This window comes from Ursus arctos, unplaced genomic scaffold (assembly GCF_023065955.2).
Source record: "Ursus arctos isolate Adak ecotype North America unplaced genomic scaffold, UrsArc2.0 scaffold_37, whole genome shotgun sequence".
NCBI lineage: Eukaryota > Metazoa > Chordata > Mammalia > Carnivora > Ursidae > Ursus > Ursus arctos.
Window position 1 is genome coordinate 19,297,459 of NW_026623053.1, and position 22,593 is coordinate 19,320,051.

General features: G+C 34.2%; 1 protein-coding gene across 9 annotated transcripts in view; it reads left to right on the forward strand.

Moving 5' to 3' along the window:
• MIA2 (MIA SH3 domain ER export factor 2) overlaps nt 1-22,593 on the forward strand; it is a 99,891-nt gene that overhangs the window by 67,198 nt on the left and 10,100 nt on the right. For 5 of the 9 annotated variants that reach the window (XM_044389471.3, XM_044389472.3, XM_026513642.4 and 2 more), the window contains 8 exons: nt 45-183; nt 2,574-2,675; nt 3,861-3,921; nt 4,458-4,493; nt 7,803-7,870; nt 9,208-9,290; nt 10,929-11,057; nt 14,984-15,142. In XM_044389471.3, the coding sequence (XP_044245406.3) occupies nt 45-183; nt 2,574-2,675; nt 3,861-3,921; nt 4,458-4,493; nt 7,803-7,870; nt 9,208-9,290; nt 10,929-11,057; nt 14,984-15,142 (777 nt within the window). The remainder of the gene's footprint in view (nt 1-44; nt 184-2,573; nt 2,676-3,860; nt 3,922-4,457; nt 4,494-7,802; nt 7,871-9,207; nt 9,291-10,928; nt 11,058-14,983; nt 15,143-22,593) is intronic. The other 4 variants (XM_044389473.3, XM_026513645.4, XM_026513644.4 and 1 more) reach the window with 1 other exon arrangement.

The following is a 22,593-nucleotide window of genomic DNA, read 5'->3' on the forward strand; positions in this document are numbered from 1 at the left end:
TCAATATTACTCCTTTAATTGTAATTCTTAAAAATTTTCTATAGAATGTATTAAAAATCTCCAGACTAAACAAGCATCTTTGCAATCAGAAAATACACAATTTGAAAGCGAGACTCAAAAGCTTCAGCAGAAACTTAAAGTAATGACCGAATTATATCAAGAAAATGAGATGACACTTCACAGGTAATAAAAATTATACTGATAACTTCACTGCATTGCAAGTAAAATAGATTAAAAATAGTGCATATTCAGCTTATGTGATATTCAGAGTGGTCAATTATGATTGGGTAATATTTCATCAGTTCATTTTTAAGGAAGTTATTTGATCTTGAAATACTGTTCTTCCGCATCTGACCATTTTTCACTACCTCCCTACTTTGACTCTCATCTAAACCATCATCAGTTAGTGCCTGGTTTATTGCGGCAGCCTCATGAGTAGTCTCTTTCCACTTAGCTTCCTGAGCAGTTGTTTCCAGTGGCATGACCCTTCTAAAACATAAGTTATGGGTATTGTCAGTGTCTTGTTTGCAAACTCCAAGTGCCTTCATGTAACATTAGAATTTAATCCAAAGCTTTTATATGGCCTACAAGATCTGACCGTTGGCTACCTCTTTTTTTTTTTCTTTTCCTGGTTTGGCCTTTAATTTTAGCTTATTCATTTTTTTTTTTTTTTCCCCTTCATTGCCCACCAGCGCACTGGCCTTCTTGATGATCTTTAGCATGCCAAGCACATCTGTACCTCAGGGCCTTTTGCACTTGCTCTTTCTGCCTTGGACTGGTATTCCCCTGTATAAGGTTATATCCTTCATTTCTTTTTTTTTTTTTTTTTTTTAAAGATTTTGTTTATTTGACAGAGATAGAGACAGCCAGCGAGAGAGGGAACACAAGCAGGGGGAGTGGGAGAGGGAGAAGCAGGCTCATAGCAGAGGAGCCTGATGTGGGGCTTGATCTCATAACGCCGGGATCACGCCCTGAGCCGAAGGCAGATGCTTAACCGCTGTGCCACCCAGGCGCCCCATATCCTTCATTTCATTTGGGTCTAGGTTCAAATGTTGCTTCAAAGAATCTTTCCCTGGTTACCTTAACTAAGATAATACCTACAATTCTCTATCCCCTCATCGTGCTTCATTTTTCTTTACAGGTTTTATAGTCCTCTGATGAATGATTGTCCTTTTTTTTTAAATTTTCCCAACATTAAATGTAAACTCCATGAGGGAATTACTTTATTCTCTTTTCGTCTGTATTTCTGGTGCCTAATACTCTGTCTGGTACATGGTAGTTACTCAATAAACATTTGTTGAATATATGAGTAAATATGTTTAGTACCTTTATATAATAGAGTGAAAGATTCTGTGCATGTGTATACTGATGCCTAAATGCATAGATACACAGAAGACTGTTAAGATACTTGTCTGAAGACTCCAGATTTTCAAATACCACTATAGGACATATTTTTCATCATAAAAGGAAATAAAATATAACTTGATTTAATTAATGTAATCTCCAGCCCCTGTAATGAAACTTATTACAGTTGGTCTTCATTATTCATAGTTTCCGTATTTGCAGATTTACCTACTTGTGAAAACTTACTTTTAACCCCAAACCAATCAGTACTCATAGAGCTGTAGTGGTCATTCTTAGACGTGCACAGAATGGCAAAAAATGTGAATTGCCCAATGTGCACGTTCCCAGTCTGCCTTTGTATTTTAGCTCTCATTTTGTAAATAGGTGTCCTTTTTGCATTAGATGTAGTTGCCACATTTTTGTGCTGTTATTGGTGATTTAGCTGTTTAAAATGGCCCCCAGCTATTTGCTAAAGTGCCATTAGTGTTCCTAAGTGCAAGAAGGCTGTGGTGTGTCTAATAGAACAGTACATTGTCAGATAAGCTTTGTTCAGATGTGGGTTATAATGCTGTTGACCATGAGTTCATTATTAATAAACCAACAGTAGATGTTAACTAAGGTATCTTTAAACCAACACACATAAAACAGGGTTATGTATTGACTGGTAGATGAAAATGCTGTCACTAGAGCATACAGAAACCTAGTTCTGCTTCCCTGAAGAGCACTGGTTCAGTGTTTGTCAATTTAGGATTTGTGGTGACTTCATAGAACATAACTAATGGGAATGAGATTCTTTTCTATGTATTTGGAAAGTGCTAGAAAATACCAACATTACATTGCCATTAGGATGCTGGGGGATTTATTAAGCTCTGTCATTGCCAAGGTGTATACTTCAATCAGTCTTTGGATTCTTGATAAATAATATATACTCACGATAATTTTTACTAATATTTACCTTTGGTCTTATTTTTCTGATAAAGTCTTATAGAAAACTCTTAAAACTTTTATATTGCTAGTACTAAATTAGACAAGATGGTTTGTAATTTCAGTTTATAATATTAAGTTCCACACCAGGAGTATTTACGCAGGTACTTTTTCTCTTGCATGTGATGTTTTTAGTGGTATTATGCAAATTGCTTTATGGGAAGCACCAGTTGCCATATAATTGAAAAGACATATTTGATTATCTTATACATACTGTAAAAAAAACCAACACTTTTTGTTTAAAGGAAATTAACAGTAGAGGAAAATTACCGACTAGAGAAAGAGGAGAAACTTTCCAAAGCAGATGAGAAGATGAGTCATGCAGCTGAAGAGCTGGAGACCTACAGGTATTGAATATATTTTACCCCTTTCTTTTTGAGCTGGGGAGGGTATCCAAAAACCTAATACCAGAAAAAATAATAAAGCAACCAAAAAAAATAAACCCAACATTTTTCTGATCATTTTTCATTTGGATATCTTGCTATTATGGAATTACACAGAAAATATAAGAAGGAAAAAATGTCTTCCTTTCAGTGTGTATGATTTTAAATCCCTCACATTAGTTGTATTTGAACATGGGAAATCCTATTTTATGTTAATGTGAAGAAATTCATGAATAGCCATTAATTTCAAGGTCTTTCCTCTTTGGTTCAAATGGGGAAGAATGTATACAATATTAAGGAATTCGAGAAGTATGCCTCAAAAAGAGTGAGCCACAGCTAAGTCTGAAGAAGTGTTTATATGTCTAGTTTTTTCCTTGGTTCACTTGTTATTAGTTCCATGGAAATAATAGAAAACCTAGAGAAAATAAGGGGCAAGATTTAGCAGTGTCCCAAATAGTTCTGATACTTCATTTTGTATTAGGAAGAGTAAGCTTGGGTTTTATCTAAAAGAAGAAATTATCTTACTAGTTGTGTATAGGTAATAAGTTGCATCTTATTTCACACAGATGCTTAATTTCCTAGAATTCTGTAAAGATTACAGACATCTGAATAAGTCTTCTAAGTTCATGCTTCTTAAAAATAAAAACAGGGGCGCCTGGGTGGCACAGCGGTTGGGCGTCTGCCTTCGGCTCAGGGCGTGATCCCGGCGTTGTGGGATCGAGCCCCACATCAGGCTCCTCCGCTATGAGCCTGCTTCTTCCTCTCCCACTCCCCCTGCTTGTGTTCCCTCTCTCGCTGGCTGTCTCAATCTCTGTCAAATAAATAAATAAAATCTTTAAAAAATAAATAAATAAATAAATAAATAAATAAATAAATAAATAAAAACCAATATACCATATAAATCCTTGCACGACCTTTGGTTTAGGTAAACCCAAGTGATAGCAGTCTTAAAGCACAACTAATGTTAAAATTATATCAAGGAAAATATACTGCTTTAGAACCTCTTTAAGGTGATTAATGTGTGGAATTCTGGAGTTATTTTTATATTAAACAAAGCACTCCAGGTGTTTTAATTGATATTTTCAGTAGACACAGTGTATCCTGTCATTTCTTAGTACATGTTAATAGTATACTGATTATTTTTTATAGAAAGCGAGCCAAAGATCTTGAGGAAGAATTGGAGAGAACCATTCATTCTTACCAAGGGCAGGTATGTCTGTGTGTGTGTGTATAAATTAAAACAATTATGATTTGTTTGAATTGGTATCTCTATTTTGATGTAGGAGTATAGTTACTTGATAGTTGTACACCTCTCTTGATAGTTGTACACCTCTCTTGAGGTTTTGCACATGTCTGTGGGACATTTATAGGGAGCCAAGGTTTTGGAATAAGGGACTTGTTTAAAATTGCCATGTCTCCTTCTTCTTTGGGAATGTGGATTGAATAAATAAATAAACATATATCTGCATTGGGGTCTCATATTCACTTGGGCTAATTATCTCTTAGTTGGTAACTCATTGTAGTTGATTATTGCATAAAACAAATTTACTAGACAAAAATTCATTCAATTTTTGTTTTAAGGTTGTAATAAAATAAATATGTATATGAAAATTTGCTTTAAAAATGTTACTTTTTAGAGATGCTTGAGTTATTTTTGAGTTTATGAGTTGTGTACTAATTCATAGTGGTAGATGTGAAATTTTTTACTAAGGAAATCAGTAGTATTTTAATGAATTTCTTTTTCAGATTATTGCCCATGAGAAAAAGGCACATGATAATTGGGTAAGTATTAAATTCTCTTTGTCGCATTGTTTCCTAATTTAAATGAGCAGTTTAAAAGGTACACTTGCACACTGTAAATTAAGGTAGTATTAAATAAATCAATTTCTTTTAACTTTACTGTTAGCGAAATTATGTTCGTTATGAACTAAATGCTTTGTTACATCACAGTTATTCACAAAATCTGATTTTTCTCTCTTTGCTTTTACTTTGCAAGGAGCTTATACTCTGTTCGGGGGAGGTGACATAATGTTCATGGATTAATTGTTTGAGGGCCCTGGACAAATTACTTAAAATTACTGGGCCTCTTTACTCATTTGTAAAAACAACAGATTGAACTGATACTGAAAGCCTCTTCTAGTTGTAAAAGTTACATAATTCGGCTATCAAGTAATTGTCAGTGTTGAATTACTTGATATACATCAAGGAAAAGGTCATTGTGAGAAATGGCATGTCAGTGCTCCAGAGGAGGACTGTGTGAGGGAGTGATAAGGTTGCAGGTTTTACTAATTGTAGGAATTATCCGTTTAAAAATGTAGAACTGTTGTAACAGCTGACCTTTGTAGGACTTGTCCTAGGAGTCTTCAAGGGAAGACAGTTTGCACAGTGGGTGAACACATGGAGTCTGGAGTCAGCCTGTCATGGTTGGTATCCTGGTTCCATCACCTGTAACAACAACAACTATTGTTTCCTTACCTGTAAGGAAAGATAGATATATCAGTAGTACCTATTTCATAAAGTTATTATGATGAAGGAATAAGAGAACTCATGTAAGGCTATTAGCCAGGTGCCTGACACATAGTAAGCACCCAGTACATGTTAACTGTTATTACACTGTTGTACTGAAGCTTGGGAGATACATCTTAGATGTGGATATTTCTTGGAGTGGAGATTCCAGCATAGGTTGAGAATTGGACATGTTGAATGTCAAGGCTCTTCCCATTTCTCAGATTTTGTGTCGAGGGCTCAAGTGAAGATTTGTTATTGAATTCACCTGGGCTCGGAGATGAATTTAGTCTTTTTCACCACTCAGGTTCTCTGACCAGTGGGGAGTCTGCTTCTCCCTCTCCCTCTGCTTGCCTCTCCCCCTGCTTGTGCTTTCTCTCTCTCTGTCAAATAAATAAAATCTTTAAAAAATGCAAAAAATACCCTTTATGTCTTAATATGAAGATTTCTAAAAAAAGACTTCATTTATTTTTTGAGAGAGAAAGAGAGAGAGAGTGCACGTATGAGCATGGGGAGGGACGAGGGAGAGGGAGAAGCAGACCGCCCACTGATCAGGGAGCCTGATGTGTAGGGCTCCATCCCAGGATCTGGGAACATGACCTGAGCTGAAGGCAGACGCTTAACCAACTGAGCCACCCAGGCACCCCTCAAAATGGAGATTTTTTTTTTAGATTTTATAAAAATAATTACTGAAAATTACTTAAAATACTTATGAATAAAAAGTTCAGATTATATAGAAGAGATACAAAGAAGTAATCAGCAATATCACTTTCATTTATTCTATACCTAAAAAATATATTTAGACATAAATTACATGTATGTTTTAAAAAATGAAAACATACTGTATATTACTGTTTTATATTGTTTTCTTTACTTAATATATTATAGATATTTTTCTATGAATATTTTATAATTTATATTAACCTTTCCCATTTGATAAATGTTTCCATTGTTTCCACTTTTTTTTGCTGTTATGATTTCATAATTTCAGATGTTACTTTTTCCTTTGAGCACTTCTTTGCTCCATCCCATTAGATTTAATCTTTTCTTCCTTTGAACTCGCATAATACTTTGTTTTTATGTGTTCTGTGACAAGTACTGTGGTCATTTATAGTTGTCCTTACCACAGATTTAAGCTTCTTAAGATAGGGACTGTTTCTTTTCCCTTAATAGCTGAACTTAATAGAATGCTTTTTTGTGTATTCTAAGTATTTAATATCGGAATACAGTGTGCTTGTTCATTGAAACTACAGTTTTTCCTAACCTTTGAAGTGTAAGCTTTTCAAAAGCCTGTAATCATTTAGCATCAGTGCATTTATTTTTTGTAGCTAGGTCTTTCATATTGATAGCACTATAATCATAGTAGAATTCAGTTTTGACTTATTAACTTTGCATTGTTTTGTGCCTTATAATTAAGAGTAAATAGGTTATTCTAAATGTGTAGAAAACATTTGGAAGTAGTTTTGGTTCTGTATTATAAAATGAATTGGTATTTTATTAACAAATTGTTATAGTATAATATTTTTTATTAGTATAAAATTGATTATATGGTTATATGTTAGAAAATGATTTATACGTGGAATCTTTTTGATAATGAATGCTAAAATACGGTTAAGCTATGTTTTGTGTGTGTGTGTGTGTGTGTGTGTGAATATTTAACATACTTTATCCTTTGGCCAGTTAGTGTCAGTTTTAATGTGTAGTTCATAATTTTAAGTGAATACATTTCATAGTTCTTTTTACTTGTAAAAAGTTATAGATTGAGTTAATTTGCCTACCTTTATATGATAAATACGTTTGCCCAAGTGGATTGCATTAGTTTGGCTAATGTTCCAGACTGCTGCTTAACTGGAGAGTTCACAGAATGACTGGGAAACATGCAGTATTCCATACACGTTTAACCTTTGCCCACAAACTGTTTAGGAATATTGTATGTTCTTGATATTTATTATAAGTGTAAGCTTATTTTGTAATGTACTCTGATTTTCTAACCTTTTAATAAATAAAAATTTCACTCACCAAATGTAAAAGACTATAGGAATTGATTTTTACAGTGCTGTGCACTTAACAGACATGCTGGATGCTTTATATTCAGCCACTTAAAAAAATGGCCTGTATGGGCATGCTGTGAAACTGTTATAGACCTTTACGGTTTCATAGAATGATAGTGATTTCTCTCCAGAGACGGCTATCTATGATATTATAAACAGCATACCCATGCCTAATGATTCTGAGTCTCCATTCCCATCACCCTAAGCTTGGGTGCTCTTACATTGCTTTTGTCATGTTATTTGGATATTTACAGCACCAAATAGTGCTAATCCTTAACTTCACATCTAGATAACGGCATTCATTGGGGAGTACATGGTCAAACTGCAGCCTGAGACTCATGTCTTCTGGTTATAGGAAACTCATTCCCTTTTTAAAAATTCCCTAAATTAAAAATTTTTTACGCTGAGTTTCTGAAATGGATGCTTAAGTGATTGTGATATTTATGAATACTTGTCTTTCATTTTACGTTTGTATGCGTTATTTTTAAAATGTATTTTCAAAAAAAGATTAAAAAAATGTATTATTTTCTTTAAGTTGGCAGCTCGGACTGCTGAAAGAAATCTTAATGATTTAAGGAAAGAAAATGCTCACAATAGACAAAAGTAAGTATCTTTGTGGGAACACTTTAAAGCTTTTAGTTAGTACTTTATTTTTAATTGTTATTTATTATGTAATACTTTTATAGAGATAAACAAAATTTGCAGTGAATCCAGCATACCTGGTGGAGAAATATTTATTAGTTTTACTATAAGTTACTAGGTTTTTTGTTTGAAACAGTCTTAGAGAAGTTATTTTAACAGAAGTAAACTGTTCACATATTCTTCTGTAAGAAGCATAACTTAAAAAAAAATTTTTTTTTAAGCCAGAGTAGGAAGAAGGTGATTACAAGGGATGGAAATAAAAAGGACAAATCTCTGATGTAGTAATCATCAGAGTACTGTCATCTTTTGGTAGATGAATGGGTAGAATAAATATTTATTGTTTCTCTCATTCTCTGGTTTTCTTATATTGGATGACATTGCCTTACAATAATAAAATGAAAGAGAGAATAAAAGTTTACAATGTATAATTGAAGTGAAGAGAAATACTTTCCTAGGAGGATTGTAATAGTCTTCCCAGGTGTTAAAATTTCTTCCCAGGATGTACTATTAACATTATCCAGTGTTGGTTTAGTCTTTTTGCTTGTCTTTTCTACTCTGAAATTAAAACTACATGATTAAATGTTTTATTTCAGATCCAATGATCAAAAACTAGAAATAAGATTCTTTTAAAATGTCACATTTTTCGGATAAAAGGTTTAGGAGTAAAATAGTAGGATGAGTTCACTGTATTCCTATTTTATGTTATGGTTGGAATTGTGGGTAACATTATAATGGTAAGCAGACATGACTCAGAGCTAGGAGCCCTGTGTTTTAATCATTGCACTTTCATTTTGAATAAATCATGTGAACTTTTAGCTCAGTTTGCTTGATTGTAAAATGATAGATTTGAACTGGTTGACCTTGGAAGGCCCTGCTATTTCTAAAATTTGGGTTCTGTGATAATATTCACTGTAGTTTAGTTTTGAAAACAGAACAAAACAAAGCAATTTCAAACTTCAACAAAACATCACTATCACTAGGCAAAAAGAAGCCTGTTACCCCAAAATAAGTAGTGGGGTTATAGAAAGGTGTTTTGGTCAGAATATTTATTTGTTTGTTTGTTTTGGTTTCTTTTATAAATTTTAATTCCAGTGTAGCTAACACATAGCGTTATTTTAGTTTCAGGTGTACAATATAGTTATTCGACAATTACATATAGTACTCATCAGAATAATTGTTTCTTCTATGTAGATATTGAGGTACTGAAGAGTACCTTGTCCTTGGTAGTGGCATTTTTCTTGAAATGTGGGTGCTTTTCTTGGATGAGTAACTTAGAGATGTTTGTTCTTTATTTGCAGATTAACTGAAACTGAGTTTAAATTTGAACTTTTAGAAAAAGATCGTTATGCACTTGATGTTCCAAATACAGCATTTGGCAGAGGTAGTCTTTTTTTTCTTAAACCCTCATTTAAAATACATATATATATATATGTATATATTGCACATACCTTTTATATTAGTGTAAATTAATACTATTATTTATAAATATTTTAGATTTTGGAGCCAGGATTCTAATTTGACTTCTCTTACAATCTCCCAAGTTTCTGAGTTTTGTTTCCCTAGCAATAATGTAAATAGTTGCTGCCTCCATTTCTCAGTGAGCATTTGTAAGATGACGTCTATTTAGTGCATTGAACTCCTTGAAAAGCAAAGTGCTTGGCACATAGTAAGGTACTCAATAATTGTTCTGGGGGAGAATGAATAAGGAATGCTTAAATGGAATAACATTGTGACTGTTTACATATCCACTGTTATTTGGAATTTGCTTGAATTATAAAAACAAGAATTAGAACAGTTGTCTTTAATTATTTTAAAGTTATCAGTTAAGGTGGGAAAACATTAATAATCTGAGCTTTGATTGTTTACTTACCTCAAAAGAGGGGTAGTTCTTTGGAAGATGTATTTAATATTTTGTCCACTCATTAATGAGTTAGCATTTTAATGATCTCATATTTTTCCAAATAGTTTAAATTTTTCACAATAATTTTTGGTTGAATTGGAATTAAGCATCTAAGGCAATGAAAATAAAGGTATCTTTATATAGGTGGAATCCCATTTTAATAACTGTTTTGAAGGTATAAAAATCACTTTTGAGAGTCTAATTTCATTAAAATAAAAGTCTATTTTTACATTTAACAAAATAGCAGATTATTATTAATTTCATATAGTAATAAAGTTTGGAGTGGTGGAAATTATGCAGAAGGAATTATCTTCTGAACCTAATGCAGAAGTTTCAGAAAGATTAAATAATGCTTTGATCTTTTGTTGTAACTGCATTCGACTATTATATAAGATACATAATAAAATTTAACATGTTTAAAAAGTATTACTTTGGTGGTACTTAAGCTTGTTTTTTGATGTTGCTGATTTTTGGTCTTTCGAAGCATAATCGTTACTTGGGAGTGGTGAAGTTTGTAAAATGATAGGGCTCTTGGTTATATGGTTTATAAAGTGATTTATTTGATGAATAAATGTAATCTGAATTTTCAGTGGCAATGAATCAAAAGTAATTTCTGATGCTTCAGAGGATTTTGCATTTCTGCTTTTCAAAATCTGAGCTTTACTCAAATAGTTCATGGCCCAACACAGCCTCTCTGACTCTAATTTAAACTGAGCCCTACTATATTACAACCCTCACCAGCTGAAATATCTGGAAGCATACTACCATTAAAAGCAAAACCAAACAAACTTCATAGCCCCCAAATCCTCTTATACCCCTAAAATAGCACCATTATCCTTTGCTTTATACTTTATGGTTATTTAAGGGTATTAGTTACCAAGAGGATAATGTTTTTATTGACTACAATATCCATTTGGTAGATAGACTTTAAAAACACAGGGTTCCATATTTAATTCTATCCCATATTAGCAAAACCCAAGGCATAGTTAGTATTCAGGATGTGGATTAAACTTAAATTGGCAATAGGGTGACCTGATGGAAATTGTTGAAATGGAATTCTGATCTATAGTGTAGCTAATTGAAACTATGAATTTAAATATGCTGTTTTAATTATTCCAGAGCATTCCCCATATGGTCCCTCACCATTGGGTCGACCTTCATCTGAAACGAGAGCTTTTCTCTCCCCTCCAACTTTGTTGGAGGGTCCACTCAGACTCTCACCTTTGCTTCCAGGGGGAGGAGGAAGAGGTATATTGTTTAAACATCTTTATTACTCTAGATTTCTTCCTTATTTTATATTTTCATCTCAACTTATCTTTAAAATGATCTTTAAAAATAAACCTTTGGAAAATACAGGCATTCCTTGCACTTATTGTGGGTTACTTTTGTTTGGAAAAGGAGCTCTGTGATATCTAATTTTAATATATTTTTCTCTTAGAAACAGGGTTATGATAGGTTACATTTTGATCAGGCACTTGATGTATATCTCTTTAAATCATTTGACTTCTTAAAAACTATATATTATACTACATAATATAGCACTTTATAAAGAATACATAAAGTAAAATAACAATCTAACAGCATAAAATTGTATTTTAATGAACATTATTAAAATGTAGAATTTCTGTAATCTTTTTTTACTTCATTATCATGATCTTTTTATTGTAGAAAATCAGAAAGTGAAAGAAAGAACCTTCTTTTTAAAGAGTGGAGTAATTCAGAAATACTATCTTGTAGGCAGAGTTTTGATGGGAGCCTTAAAGGAGACTTAAGTGATCTGTTAATACTTTGAGAAACTGACCCAAGATTGTTTGCTTTGTTACCCTGTATGGGTTTTTGAGAATTTCAGCAGCTATTTCAAGCCTACGCATTAGCTCTTGGCCTTTTTGCATTTACTTGATCATCGCTCACCCTGGTGCTACCTATGTACCTGGAGTCTTCCTCTTTTGATCTTTTACCATACTTTGATCACTTTGTCAGGTTGCTTTAAAATTTTCTCTTGAATTGTGTCAAAATGCAAAGATATAGAGAGCACTGTTTACCCCCAAATCAAAATTAGGTTTTTAGCCCCAAGTCTGTGTTGTATAAGAACTGATAGCATTCTTCATCAGTCTTGTGACCCCATTCCCCCACCCTTTTATTAGTCATTTTAGCATGTTGAGTCTGAGATAGGAAGATAAAGTAATGGGAATAAGTCAAAACACCTAACTAAACCCAACTTACCAAAACTCGTATATTGAAATGGATAGTACTTACCAAAATAGTCTCTCACGGAGGCTGTACTTCCCTGTTGAAGCTGCCATTATTTTAAATATTTTTGGAGCTCTTTCTTTGGGATTGCCTTCAAAGAATGAGAAAATGTATTTCCTATTTTATGGTTACGGGATATTCTCCCTTTGCCCATTTCCTACTTACATATTCTTTCCTTATCCTCAGTTTGGTACACTTAGTGCTGGTCTCTCCTACCTCCCAGTCCCACTGCTGATTCAGCCCACAGCCTGGAGACATTTCAGAGAGAATCTTTGCTTGTGTCGGCTTTGAACTGAAAACTCCTAGGGAAAGAGTGAGTTGCAGACTGACACTTGGAGCCCTGGGAGAGCTTTGCCTTGAGCACTTTAGGAAGGGGACTAATTTTGTTTTGTTTTGTTTTTTTAAATATTTTATTCATTTATTTGACAGAGATAGAGAAAGCCAGCGAGAGAGGGAACACAAGCAGGGGGAGTGGGAGAGGAAGAAGCAGGCTCATAGCGGAGGAGCCTGATGTGGGGCTCGATCCCATAACGCCGGGATCACGCCCTGAGCCGGGGTCACGCCCTGAGCCGAAGGCAGACGCTTAACCGCTGTGCCACCCAGGCGCCCCAGGAAGGGGACTAATTTTGAAATTCACACGTGTGCTCTAAATGCTTTGAAATTCATTTTCCCCCTGATTTTTTACCTCGATCTGAAAATAGGAAATATATTTTATATCATGTCCTGTTACACACCAACATAAATGTAATAGAAACCATTTACATGAAATAGTACTATCCTTACTATTTTTGATGCTTTCTGATATTTTCTATTCATTTCTCTTCCATTTCATTAAAAAAAATTGCTGATTAAGAGTAAGTTAATTTCATGCACCACATTGGGTTGCAGCCAAGCAATCTGAAAAACAGTGCCCTAGAAATAAGGGTATAATTGGCTAAACTGCAAATGTGAATCACTGGTAGTTAAATAACATAAGTCAAGGATTGCTTGTAGTCAATTAAATATTTGGAATAAGTAAAAATTACCTTTGATTTCTCCTCTCCTGTTCAAATTACTTTCCTCTCCTTTTTAATTACTTTCAAGAAATGATGTGTTTAGATTATTTGCAAGGGTGTTTTGCTATTTGTTAGAAAAGCTACAGAAGTTTTAGGTAAGTTATCAGTAGGTCTTAAAGGAGTTGCTTTGAAGTAAAAGTTCCTATGACCCACCACAGAAGGACGACGAGTGAGTGCCCTTTTCCTTCCTTTTATTATCTTTTTAAATTTGAAAGTTTGAATGAGATATATGTTCAAATAAGATGGAGTATAAGGAAAATAATTTCTTTTTAGAGTAAATTTCATGTAGCTTTTGGTCTGAATGAAAATTTTAACATCTAGCATTTTCAAGTTTGTAATTTTTCACTTGGTAGTCAGTTGGCCTGTGCTTTGGTCCTCTGAAAGGAAGCAGTCAAGAGAAGGCCTTTGACTGTCTCCTTTAAAGGTCTGTGCTTCACTGTAGATGAACTCAGCCTATTGACTCTTGCACATTTGTTTACCAATTTAATTTTCTGCTTTCCCAGCCTTTTTCTTCTAATGAACTTATTAGAAGGATGAACAAGCTAGAAGGAAAGATTTGGGAAGTTAACAGAATATACAACTATAAGGAAAAGAGATAGTTGACCTTCTGAATATATGTCAGTTTACCTCCTGATGGTACAAAGGGAGTAGATAGAAAAAAATTGAAAAGATTGTTTATATTTATATAATAAGAATTCTTATACTGATTTGAGCAAGTTACCAAGAAAATCTCAAATTGATTTTAGTCTCTTAAAGGTGTACTGAAATGTGGGAGACATTTTAGAAACATTTCTGTTAAAAAGTGTTTTTTGTTTGTTTGTTTTTTAATAAAAGCTATTCCTTGAAAGGAAAAAGCTTTTGTTTTCTGGGCAATATAATTTTGAGAAGACCTTATTCTCCCCTCGGTGACAGATAAGTGAAGTATTAACATATTCTGTTATTTAATGTTTAAAAATTTTTGTATTTGTTCTTTCCATTTTAATTGAATATGTTGTTAATTGAGGTGCTGTCCTTTTTGTGGTCATAAGAAGGGAACTTTATAATGATGATCTTCTTTTATAAATGTAAGCATGCTGATTTTCTTATCCAAATGAGTGTTACCTTGTTCTAAGTGTTTATTCCAACAGTGCTGTTGTTTTTGAAACTCTTGTTTTAGACTTGCCTTCAGAGTTGTGAGCTCTTTTTGAAGGTGAATTTGATATTCAGAAATTCCTAAAAGCCCTTTAAAGCCAAATTTATCTGGTGGGTATAAAGTTTGTAATCAGACTGGTTAAAATCATTTTTGGACAGAAGTAGTGTCCTGTTTCAACATTGAGATGCAGTTTCTTGAGTGGCTTTTAAGTTAATCTGAGTACATTTTTAAAAGAGTTGTCCTAAAAAATACTGTGAGTAGTTGTAGAATTATTGAAAAAGGTATATAGCGCCTAAGATGACTGTTTTAAAAGAATCATGCTCTTTTTGACTATTGGCATATTAGTGTAAGCAACAAAAATCTCATTTTGTAATTATTTTATTCTGTCTAGTATAGAAATCTTTACTTTGCAGTTCACTTTATACTCCTGTTTTTCAGACTTAGAATTTATAATTCACAATTTAGCCACTGATTTTATGTATAAATGATGATGGTGATAATATTTATAAATGACTTTAATAGGCAGTTGTTTATACACATGGCAAAATTATTATTTTCTCATTGTCTTAGACTTTGTCCTAGGCTTTGGTAGGATAGAATTGTAGTCGAATGTGTCTTAGGGAGACTGGTGGAATCTGATTGTTCTCACTTTTTAAAAGCTGCCTGGATTTCGTTTGCTGATAGGTCTTATAATACTTTTTTAGATAAAACAGAATTGTATTTTTTTCTTTAACTAGGCTCAAGAGGCCCAGGGAATCCTCTGGACTACCAGAGTACCAATGAAAGAGGAGAATCAAGCTGTGACAGGTTACCCGATGCTCATAGAGCACCTTCTGACACTGGGTCCCTTTCACCTCCATGGGAGCAGGATCGTAGGGTGATGGTCCCTCCACCAGGTATGGAAAGAGTATAATTATTTATATATGAAAGGCAACCAGGCTGTGCAACATAGAGGAATGGAAGAAAAGAGGAGTACATGTATGTCCTGTCTTAAGAAAAACTGTGATATGTATTAGAAAACAACAGTAACATAAATTTCCAAACTTAATAATTAGGGGTAATTGTTCATGTTACAGAAATCTGCTTTGCTCCCCTGCAACCCTCCTATGGAATATTTTTATTGTTTTTGTTGCTCACAGAAGTAATACATGTTTATTTTAGAAAGTACAAACAATTGTGGGGTGCCTGGGTGGTGCAGTCAGTTAAGCATCAGACTCTCGGTTTGGGCTCAGGTCGTGATCTCAAGGTTGTGCGATTGAGCCCCGCATTGGGCTCCACGGTCAGCACAAAGTCTGCTTAAGATTCTCTTTCCCTTTCTGTCTGCTCCTCCTCCCTGCTCTATCTCTCAAATAAATAAATAAATATTTTAAAAAATCTAAACAATAGAGAAGTGTGTAATTAGGAAAGTGAAAAAATCTCCATCATCATCTTAGCATACCTTTCCAAGAATTTAGCTTTCCATCTTTTAGGGAATGTTGTGTTTTGGGGTTTTTTTTTGTTTTTGTTTTTTTTTTGGCATATGTTCATAAGCATAAAAATTCCTTCACTTCTCTGCAATTATACTGTTCACCTTCTTGAAATTGTCTTTTCTCGTTGAACAAAATGTCTTAAATTAACTGCTAAAATAAATATATTTGCCAGAAGAGTCACAGCAGAATATCCCGAAGGAAGGCAGTAACTGCTGTTTTCCTAATAGCTCTTACTCTCCCAAGGAATGTATTTGAAATTATTTGGTTTGCTAAACTTCATTTAGGCATAGTGTTTCAGGGACACTGTTACGTGAAGCGGGCTATGCCTGCTTTGTATACATTCGTTACATTAGAAAAAAAATACTGTTTCTTATTCCTTTCTGAAGAGTTGGAGAGGGTAAGAATGTTATAGTAAAATAACTTTAATTCCAAGAATCAGCCGTTGCTGTAGTAGTGTGTGTATGTTCTAAGAAATGGTGGCTGCCCGTACTGTGGTTTTGCTTTGTCTGATATCACTAAATATCAGCTTCATGAAGACAGAGACTTGTGTCACTTTGTTCACTGCTATGGCCTCAGCTCCTAGCATAATGCTAGGCATGTAGTATTTGCTCAGCAAATATTTGTTGAATGAATGAGTACCCAAGTAATTCTGACAAAGCTGAGTATTTTTTTTTTCTTCTTCTTCTTCTTCTTCTTTTTTTTTTTTTTTTGTATTTGGAAATCTATTTGCTGGGACGTACATAAGAATCTTTTAAGGGGTAGCATAGAACATCTTTCATGCCTTTAATATTCATTAAAAAGTTTTGCTGTGATAAAAATAAAGATAATAAAACACAGCCACTTTCTCAAAGGACTTGGTTACAAGATTTTGGTGGTAGCATATCTCTGCATCTTTATAGGGGACTTGCCTTTGAGAATTTACAAGCTATTAATACCAAGAGTCCCTGTCACATGCACTGTATAGCTCTTTAGTAAAATCTAGTGTAGTGGCCCAAAGTTGGCTTATTTTCAGAAAAAAACTTAGGAAACGTCAAGGAAAATGGAGATACATCTGGGTCCCACCTCAGATCAGGCCTTCTGACTGTGAATTTTGGAGGTAAGGCCTATATTTCTAAAAAAAAAGCTCCCTTGGGGGCACCTGGGTGGCTCAGTCGTTAAGCATCTGCCTTTGGCTCAGGGCGTGATCCCAGAGCTTTGGGATCGAGCCCCACGTCAGGCTCCTCCGCTGGGAGCCTGCTTTCTTCCTCTCCCACTCCCCCTGCTTGTGTTCCCTCTCTCCCTGGCTGTTTCTCTCTCTGTCAAATAAATAAATAAAATCTTTAAAAAAACCCCAAAAACCTCCCTTGGAGGTCCTGAGGAGCAGCTACGTTTAAAAACCACTAGTGTACACCGCCCCCCCCCAAGCCCTGCTAATCTAGTCTTAGGTTAAAACAGCTAGGCAAATAGCAGAGACTAGAACTCAAGACAGTAATGACTTTGTTATTATTCATTCATAAAATTAGAAAATATTTTACATGTTCTTTAAAAATTGCCTGAAATCTATAATTTTAGAACTTTCGATACTATTTCATAGATCCCTGAGTCTTTTCATTTTATTTCCAATTTTTTATATTCTTTTGATTGAATAATTTCTATAGGTCTGTCCTTAAGTTTACTGACTCTTCCCTCTGTCATCTCCATTCTACTATTACTATTAAGCCCACTCAGTAAAAGTTATATTTTAGATACTATATTTTTCAGTTCTAGAATTTTCATTTTTTATACTTTTAATATCTCTCCTGAGATTTCTTATGTTTTTGTTCATCATAAGCATTTTCTAAACCTCATTGAGTATATTTAAAAAAAAAAAGATTATTTTTAGAGAGAGAGCATGTGTGAGTGGGGGAGGGGCAAAGGAGAAGGAAAGAGAGAGACTCCCAAGCCGTCTCCACACTGAGTAGGGAGTCTGACTCAGGACTTGATCCCAGGACCCCAAGATCATGGCCTGAGTGGAAACCGAGAGTCAGACGTTTAATAGAGTGAGCCACACAGGGACCCCTGAGTATAGTTTTTTAATAGCTGCTTTAAGGACCTTGTATGATCACTCTTTTTTTTTTTTTTTAAGATTTATTTATTTGTTAGAGAGAAAGCCCACGAGCGTGGGGTTGGGGGCGGCAGAGGGAGTGTGAGAGAGAGAATCCCAAGCAGACTCCCGACTGAGTGCAGGGTCTGATGGGCTCAGCCTCACAACCCTGAGCTCTTGATCTGAGCTGAAATCAAGAGTCGGATGCTTAACTAACCGAACCACCTAGGTGCCCCAAGACCTTGTATGATCATTCTAACATCGGGGTCATCTTGAGAATGGCCTCTGTTGATTGTCTCTTCCCTTCAAACTGGGTCACCTTTTCTTGTTATACAGAGTGATTTGGATTGTGTCCTAGACATTATGGGGATTCTGGATTTTACTCTATTTCTTTGAAGAGTATTGGTTTTGTTTTATAAAATGTTAAGTTGATCCAACTCAAAGTTAGATTTTTTTTCTCTCTAGACAGCAATCCAAATATCAGTTCAGGTTTTAGCCTCAGCTGAAAATGCCTTAAGCTTGCTTCACACAGTTGTGGTTCACAGGTCAGCCATTGACTTGGGCAAAAATCTCAGAATCTTAAGCTCACTTCTTTGGCTCTCCTAGGCTCTGTCCTTTGGTTTTTCAAGCCACAATATCTATGAGCTTTGACTGCTCCATGCTGCAGCTTGACTGTGGTCTGCCTTTAGGCTAACCTATAAAAAATGGAAAACTCACCCCATAATGGTACCTTCTTCCAAGTTCCCACCCTTTTACCAGATCTGTCTATTTTTGTTCATGCTTCAGAGCCTTCCGGTAGTTATTTTATTTTGTTTTATTATTTTTTAATTTTTAATGTTTTTCCAGTTTTATTGAGCTATAATCGGTAAATATCACTGTATAAGTTTAAGGTGTACAGCATAATGATTTGCCTTACGTATATATTGTGAAATGATTACCGCAATAAGTTTAGTTAATGTCCATCATCTCACATAGGTACCAAAAAAAAATATATATATTTTCCTTGTGATGAGAATTCTTAGGATCTCTCTGAACAACTTTCCTGTGTGTCATACAGTGGTGTTAGCTGTAGTCATCCTGCCATACATTATATCCTTAGTACTTATTTATCTTATAACTGGAAATTTGTATCTTTTGACCATCTTCATTTAGTTCTCCCTCTCCCTACTCTGGTAACCACAAATCTGATCTCTGTTTCTAGAGTTTGTTTTTTGTTTTTGTAGATTCCGTATGTAAGTGAGATCATACAATATTTGTGTTTCTCTGCCTAACTTAGCATAATGTCATGAAGGTTCATCCATGTTGTCACAAATGGCAGGATTTCCTCCTTTTTTTATGGCCGAATAATACTGCATTGTGTATATATAGCACATTTTCTTTATTCATTCATCCACTTATAGCTCTTAGATTGTTTCCATATCTCGACTATTGTAAATAACGCTGTAGTAAACATGAGGGTGCAGATAGCTCTATGAGATCATGTTTTTGTTTCCTTTGGATAAATACCCAGAAGTGGAATTGCTAGATCATATGATAGTTCTACTTTTAATTTTTTGAGGTATCGCTGTACTTTTTTCTATAGTAGCTATGCTTCAGGTACTTTTTTTTTTTTTTTTTTTTTTTGATAAATTGTTAGGAGTAATTATATGTGAGAGAGTCAGTGTGTTATGAACTCACTCTGCCATACTGGAAATGGAACCTGGTATCTGTGTTATTTTCTAAGTCTAACTAAAAATTCAAAATTGTAAGCTTCTAAATGAATGTCTTCATAGGCGAGTATATATCCATTTTATAAAAAGTATCTCCAAATAATGTACCTGATCTATTTAGGATAACACAGGGAGGGGTTGCCTGTGTGAACTCTGATTTTAATGAAATAGGATAATTGTATAGGCACAGCAAAGGAATTTCAGGGACTACTAAACTTTATTGAATGAGTGGGGCTACATGACCCTTGAGGCTCTAGCTTGAATTGGAGTAATACTGAGAAATACACTTAGTTATTAGCCCTGTTCCCAACAGAGTAAAATTACAAAAATATTCTACATTTGCCCTTGGTATATTGCTGTCCCTTTTAAATAGTCACTGAACAGGTTTCCAGGTTGGTTCTTTTATTTTGTGTTACAATTAGCTAATTGGTATAAGGAATGAGGAGACCTAGGTTTTTATCTTATTGCTATTAACTTTTTGTACAATCTTGAGCATTTCATTTTGCCCGTCACTGCTTTCTCAGCTCTAAAATACGGATTTCCATAAAACCGATTACAGTACTCCAAATTAATACCCCCCATTTTCTATTATGTTGAATTATCAGGATTCATGAAGTGTTCTGTTTTCTAATAATTGTGTGTTAAGATTTTTCGTAATTTTTAAATATTTTAATTAAAGAAACATGTTAAAAGATGACAACTAAAATAACTAAATTTCTGAGGAATATGGATGCTGTAGTTATCTGAGATTTTCTGTAAAGTCCTATTAGGCATATATTGTAAATTTCAGATATTTGGCATAAATTTTAAGATTTTTTATTGACTTAAGATGAGTAAGCAAAATAATTTTAATGGTTCTGTAATTCTAAGGAATCATTTGTTTTTGCACTGTTAAATGCTTTGAGGGGGAGAAAAACTTTCTTTCCTTACATAGTCAGAAAAAATATCCTATATCTTGTCTTTTTCCTTTGTATTTTATTACAGACATTTTTATTGCTTTGAGGGTTTGTTAACAAGTATAGACCTACTTTCTTCAATTACTGTAATTAATGTTTTATTCTCATTATTTTTAGCTGCAGATTCAGTCTTCTTATAGACCAATACAGGTTTTAATTATCTTTTCTTTCAAAGTTCTGTGTGAAGTATTAATGACTTTGTTAATATACAGATTTGTCTACCGTATTAGGATAAGACTGACTCTGCTTCAGGGCAGTTTGTACATGAAATTTGATTAGTGTGCAGTGCCATGCATCTGTTCATCTGGTTTAGGTAAAATGCATGGTTGGGTTAGGTAAAATGGGTTAGGTAGAATGAATGGTTTAGGTAAAAAAGCATTTAGACTGGCAATGAAGAAATATGGTTTCTTTCTTAAAAAAAAAAAAATAGAGTACTTGGCTGGCTCAGTGGTAATGTGTGTGACTCTTGATCTTGGGGTTGTGAGTTTGAGACCCACGTTGGATGTAGAGATTACTTAAAAATAAAATCTTAAAAAAAAAAGAAATCTGGTTTCCAGTCTTCACTTTTTTATCTTTTTGTGGGATTTTTGAAACTTATTTCATATCTTTGGACCTCAGTCCTTTTATATAGTGAGAGAGACAAACTAAGTGATTTGTGTAATCTGTTTAGCTGAGTAACATAAAATGTAGCCAGGTAGTAATGTTTGAGATTTGCTTCATAATTTTTAATGTGGTTGGTAGACCAAATAACATAATATGTAGTGTTAGTGAAACCAAAGACTATTTACAGCAGTTTTTTCTTAACTCAATTGATGAACACACCTTTTTTCAGTTTTTGAAAACTTACTGGGAGATTTCCTATTCCAGGTCAACTACAATTTACTTGAATTGGTGGATATTGGCACCAGTAAGCTGTGATAAGTTATGCAATGCTTAGAGTAGCCACCAAAAAATCTATTTAAAGAGATACATTCAAAAACAGTATAGATCAGATAAATCAAAATGGAATTCTGAAAACTGTCCAAGTAACCCATAGGAAAGCAGGAAGAAAAAAAAAAGAAAGAAAAATGAAGACAGGGAACAAATAGAAAACAAAAAAAGGGCAGACTTGAACCCTAACGTATTAATTATAGTAAATGTCAATTCTCTAATATCAGTAGCTAAAAAACAGATTGGCAGGACAGATTAAAAAACAAATCATGACTCAACTATTTTTACAGAAGTCATTCAAATATAATAGTTTAGGTAGATAGGTTGAATGTAAAAGGATGGGAAAAGATACACTATGTAAACATTAATCCAAAGAAAGCAAGAGTGGCTATTATTACTATCGGATAGAGTCAACTTAAGAGCAAAGAAAATAATGATCAAAAGAATCAAGAAAACATAGCAAACCTAAATGTGTGTACAACAAGCCACAGAGCTACAAAGTATGTGAAGCAGAAAGTTATAGAACTGAAAGGAGAAACATAAATGCAGCTGTAGTCGAAGACTTCAGCACCTCTCTGAACAATTGATAGAAAACTAGACAGATGGTTCAGCAAGGATCGAGATAAATTTGAATGAGACCAGTCAGTATTATATTTTAATATGGTTTATAAACAAAAAGTTTAATTTATTCTACAGTTACTTTGGGGTTTTTACACTGTGCCAGTTATTATGTTTAGTGCTTTTTGTTAATCATTCTAACACTCTTAGGAGTGTTATTCCCATTTTACAGAAGAAGAAACATAAACAAAGATAATGTAGTAAAATCTTGTCTATTACATCCCAGAATTTAAATGTTAATATTTGCTTCAGGTGTGCGTGTGTGTATGTATGTGAGAGAGAGAATGTGTAAATAAAGCATAAAAAGAAAAAAAAATAGGGATGCCTGGGTGGCTCAGTTGATTAAGCGTCTGTCTTTGGCTCAGGTCATGATTTCAGGGTCTTGGGATCGAGTGTCGCGTTGGGCTTCTTGCTCAGCAGGGAGTCTGCTCTCCCTTTGCTTGCTTCTCCCCCAGCTTATGAGCACTCTCTCTCTCTCTCTCTCCCTCCCTCCCTGACAAATAAATAAATAAAAATCTTAAAAAAAAAAAGGAAAAATGGCACACTGTATATGTTAGTTGAAGTCTATTCTATTTTCTTCTTTCCCAGAGTTGACTACTCATG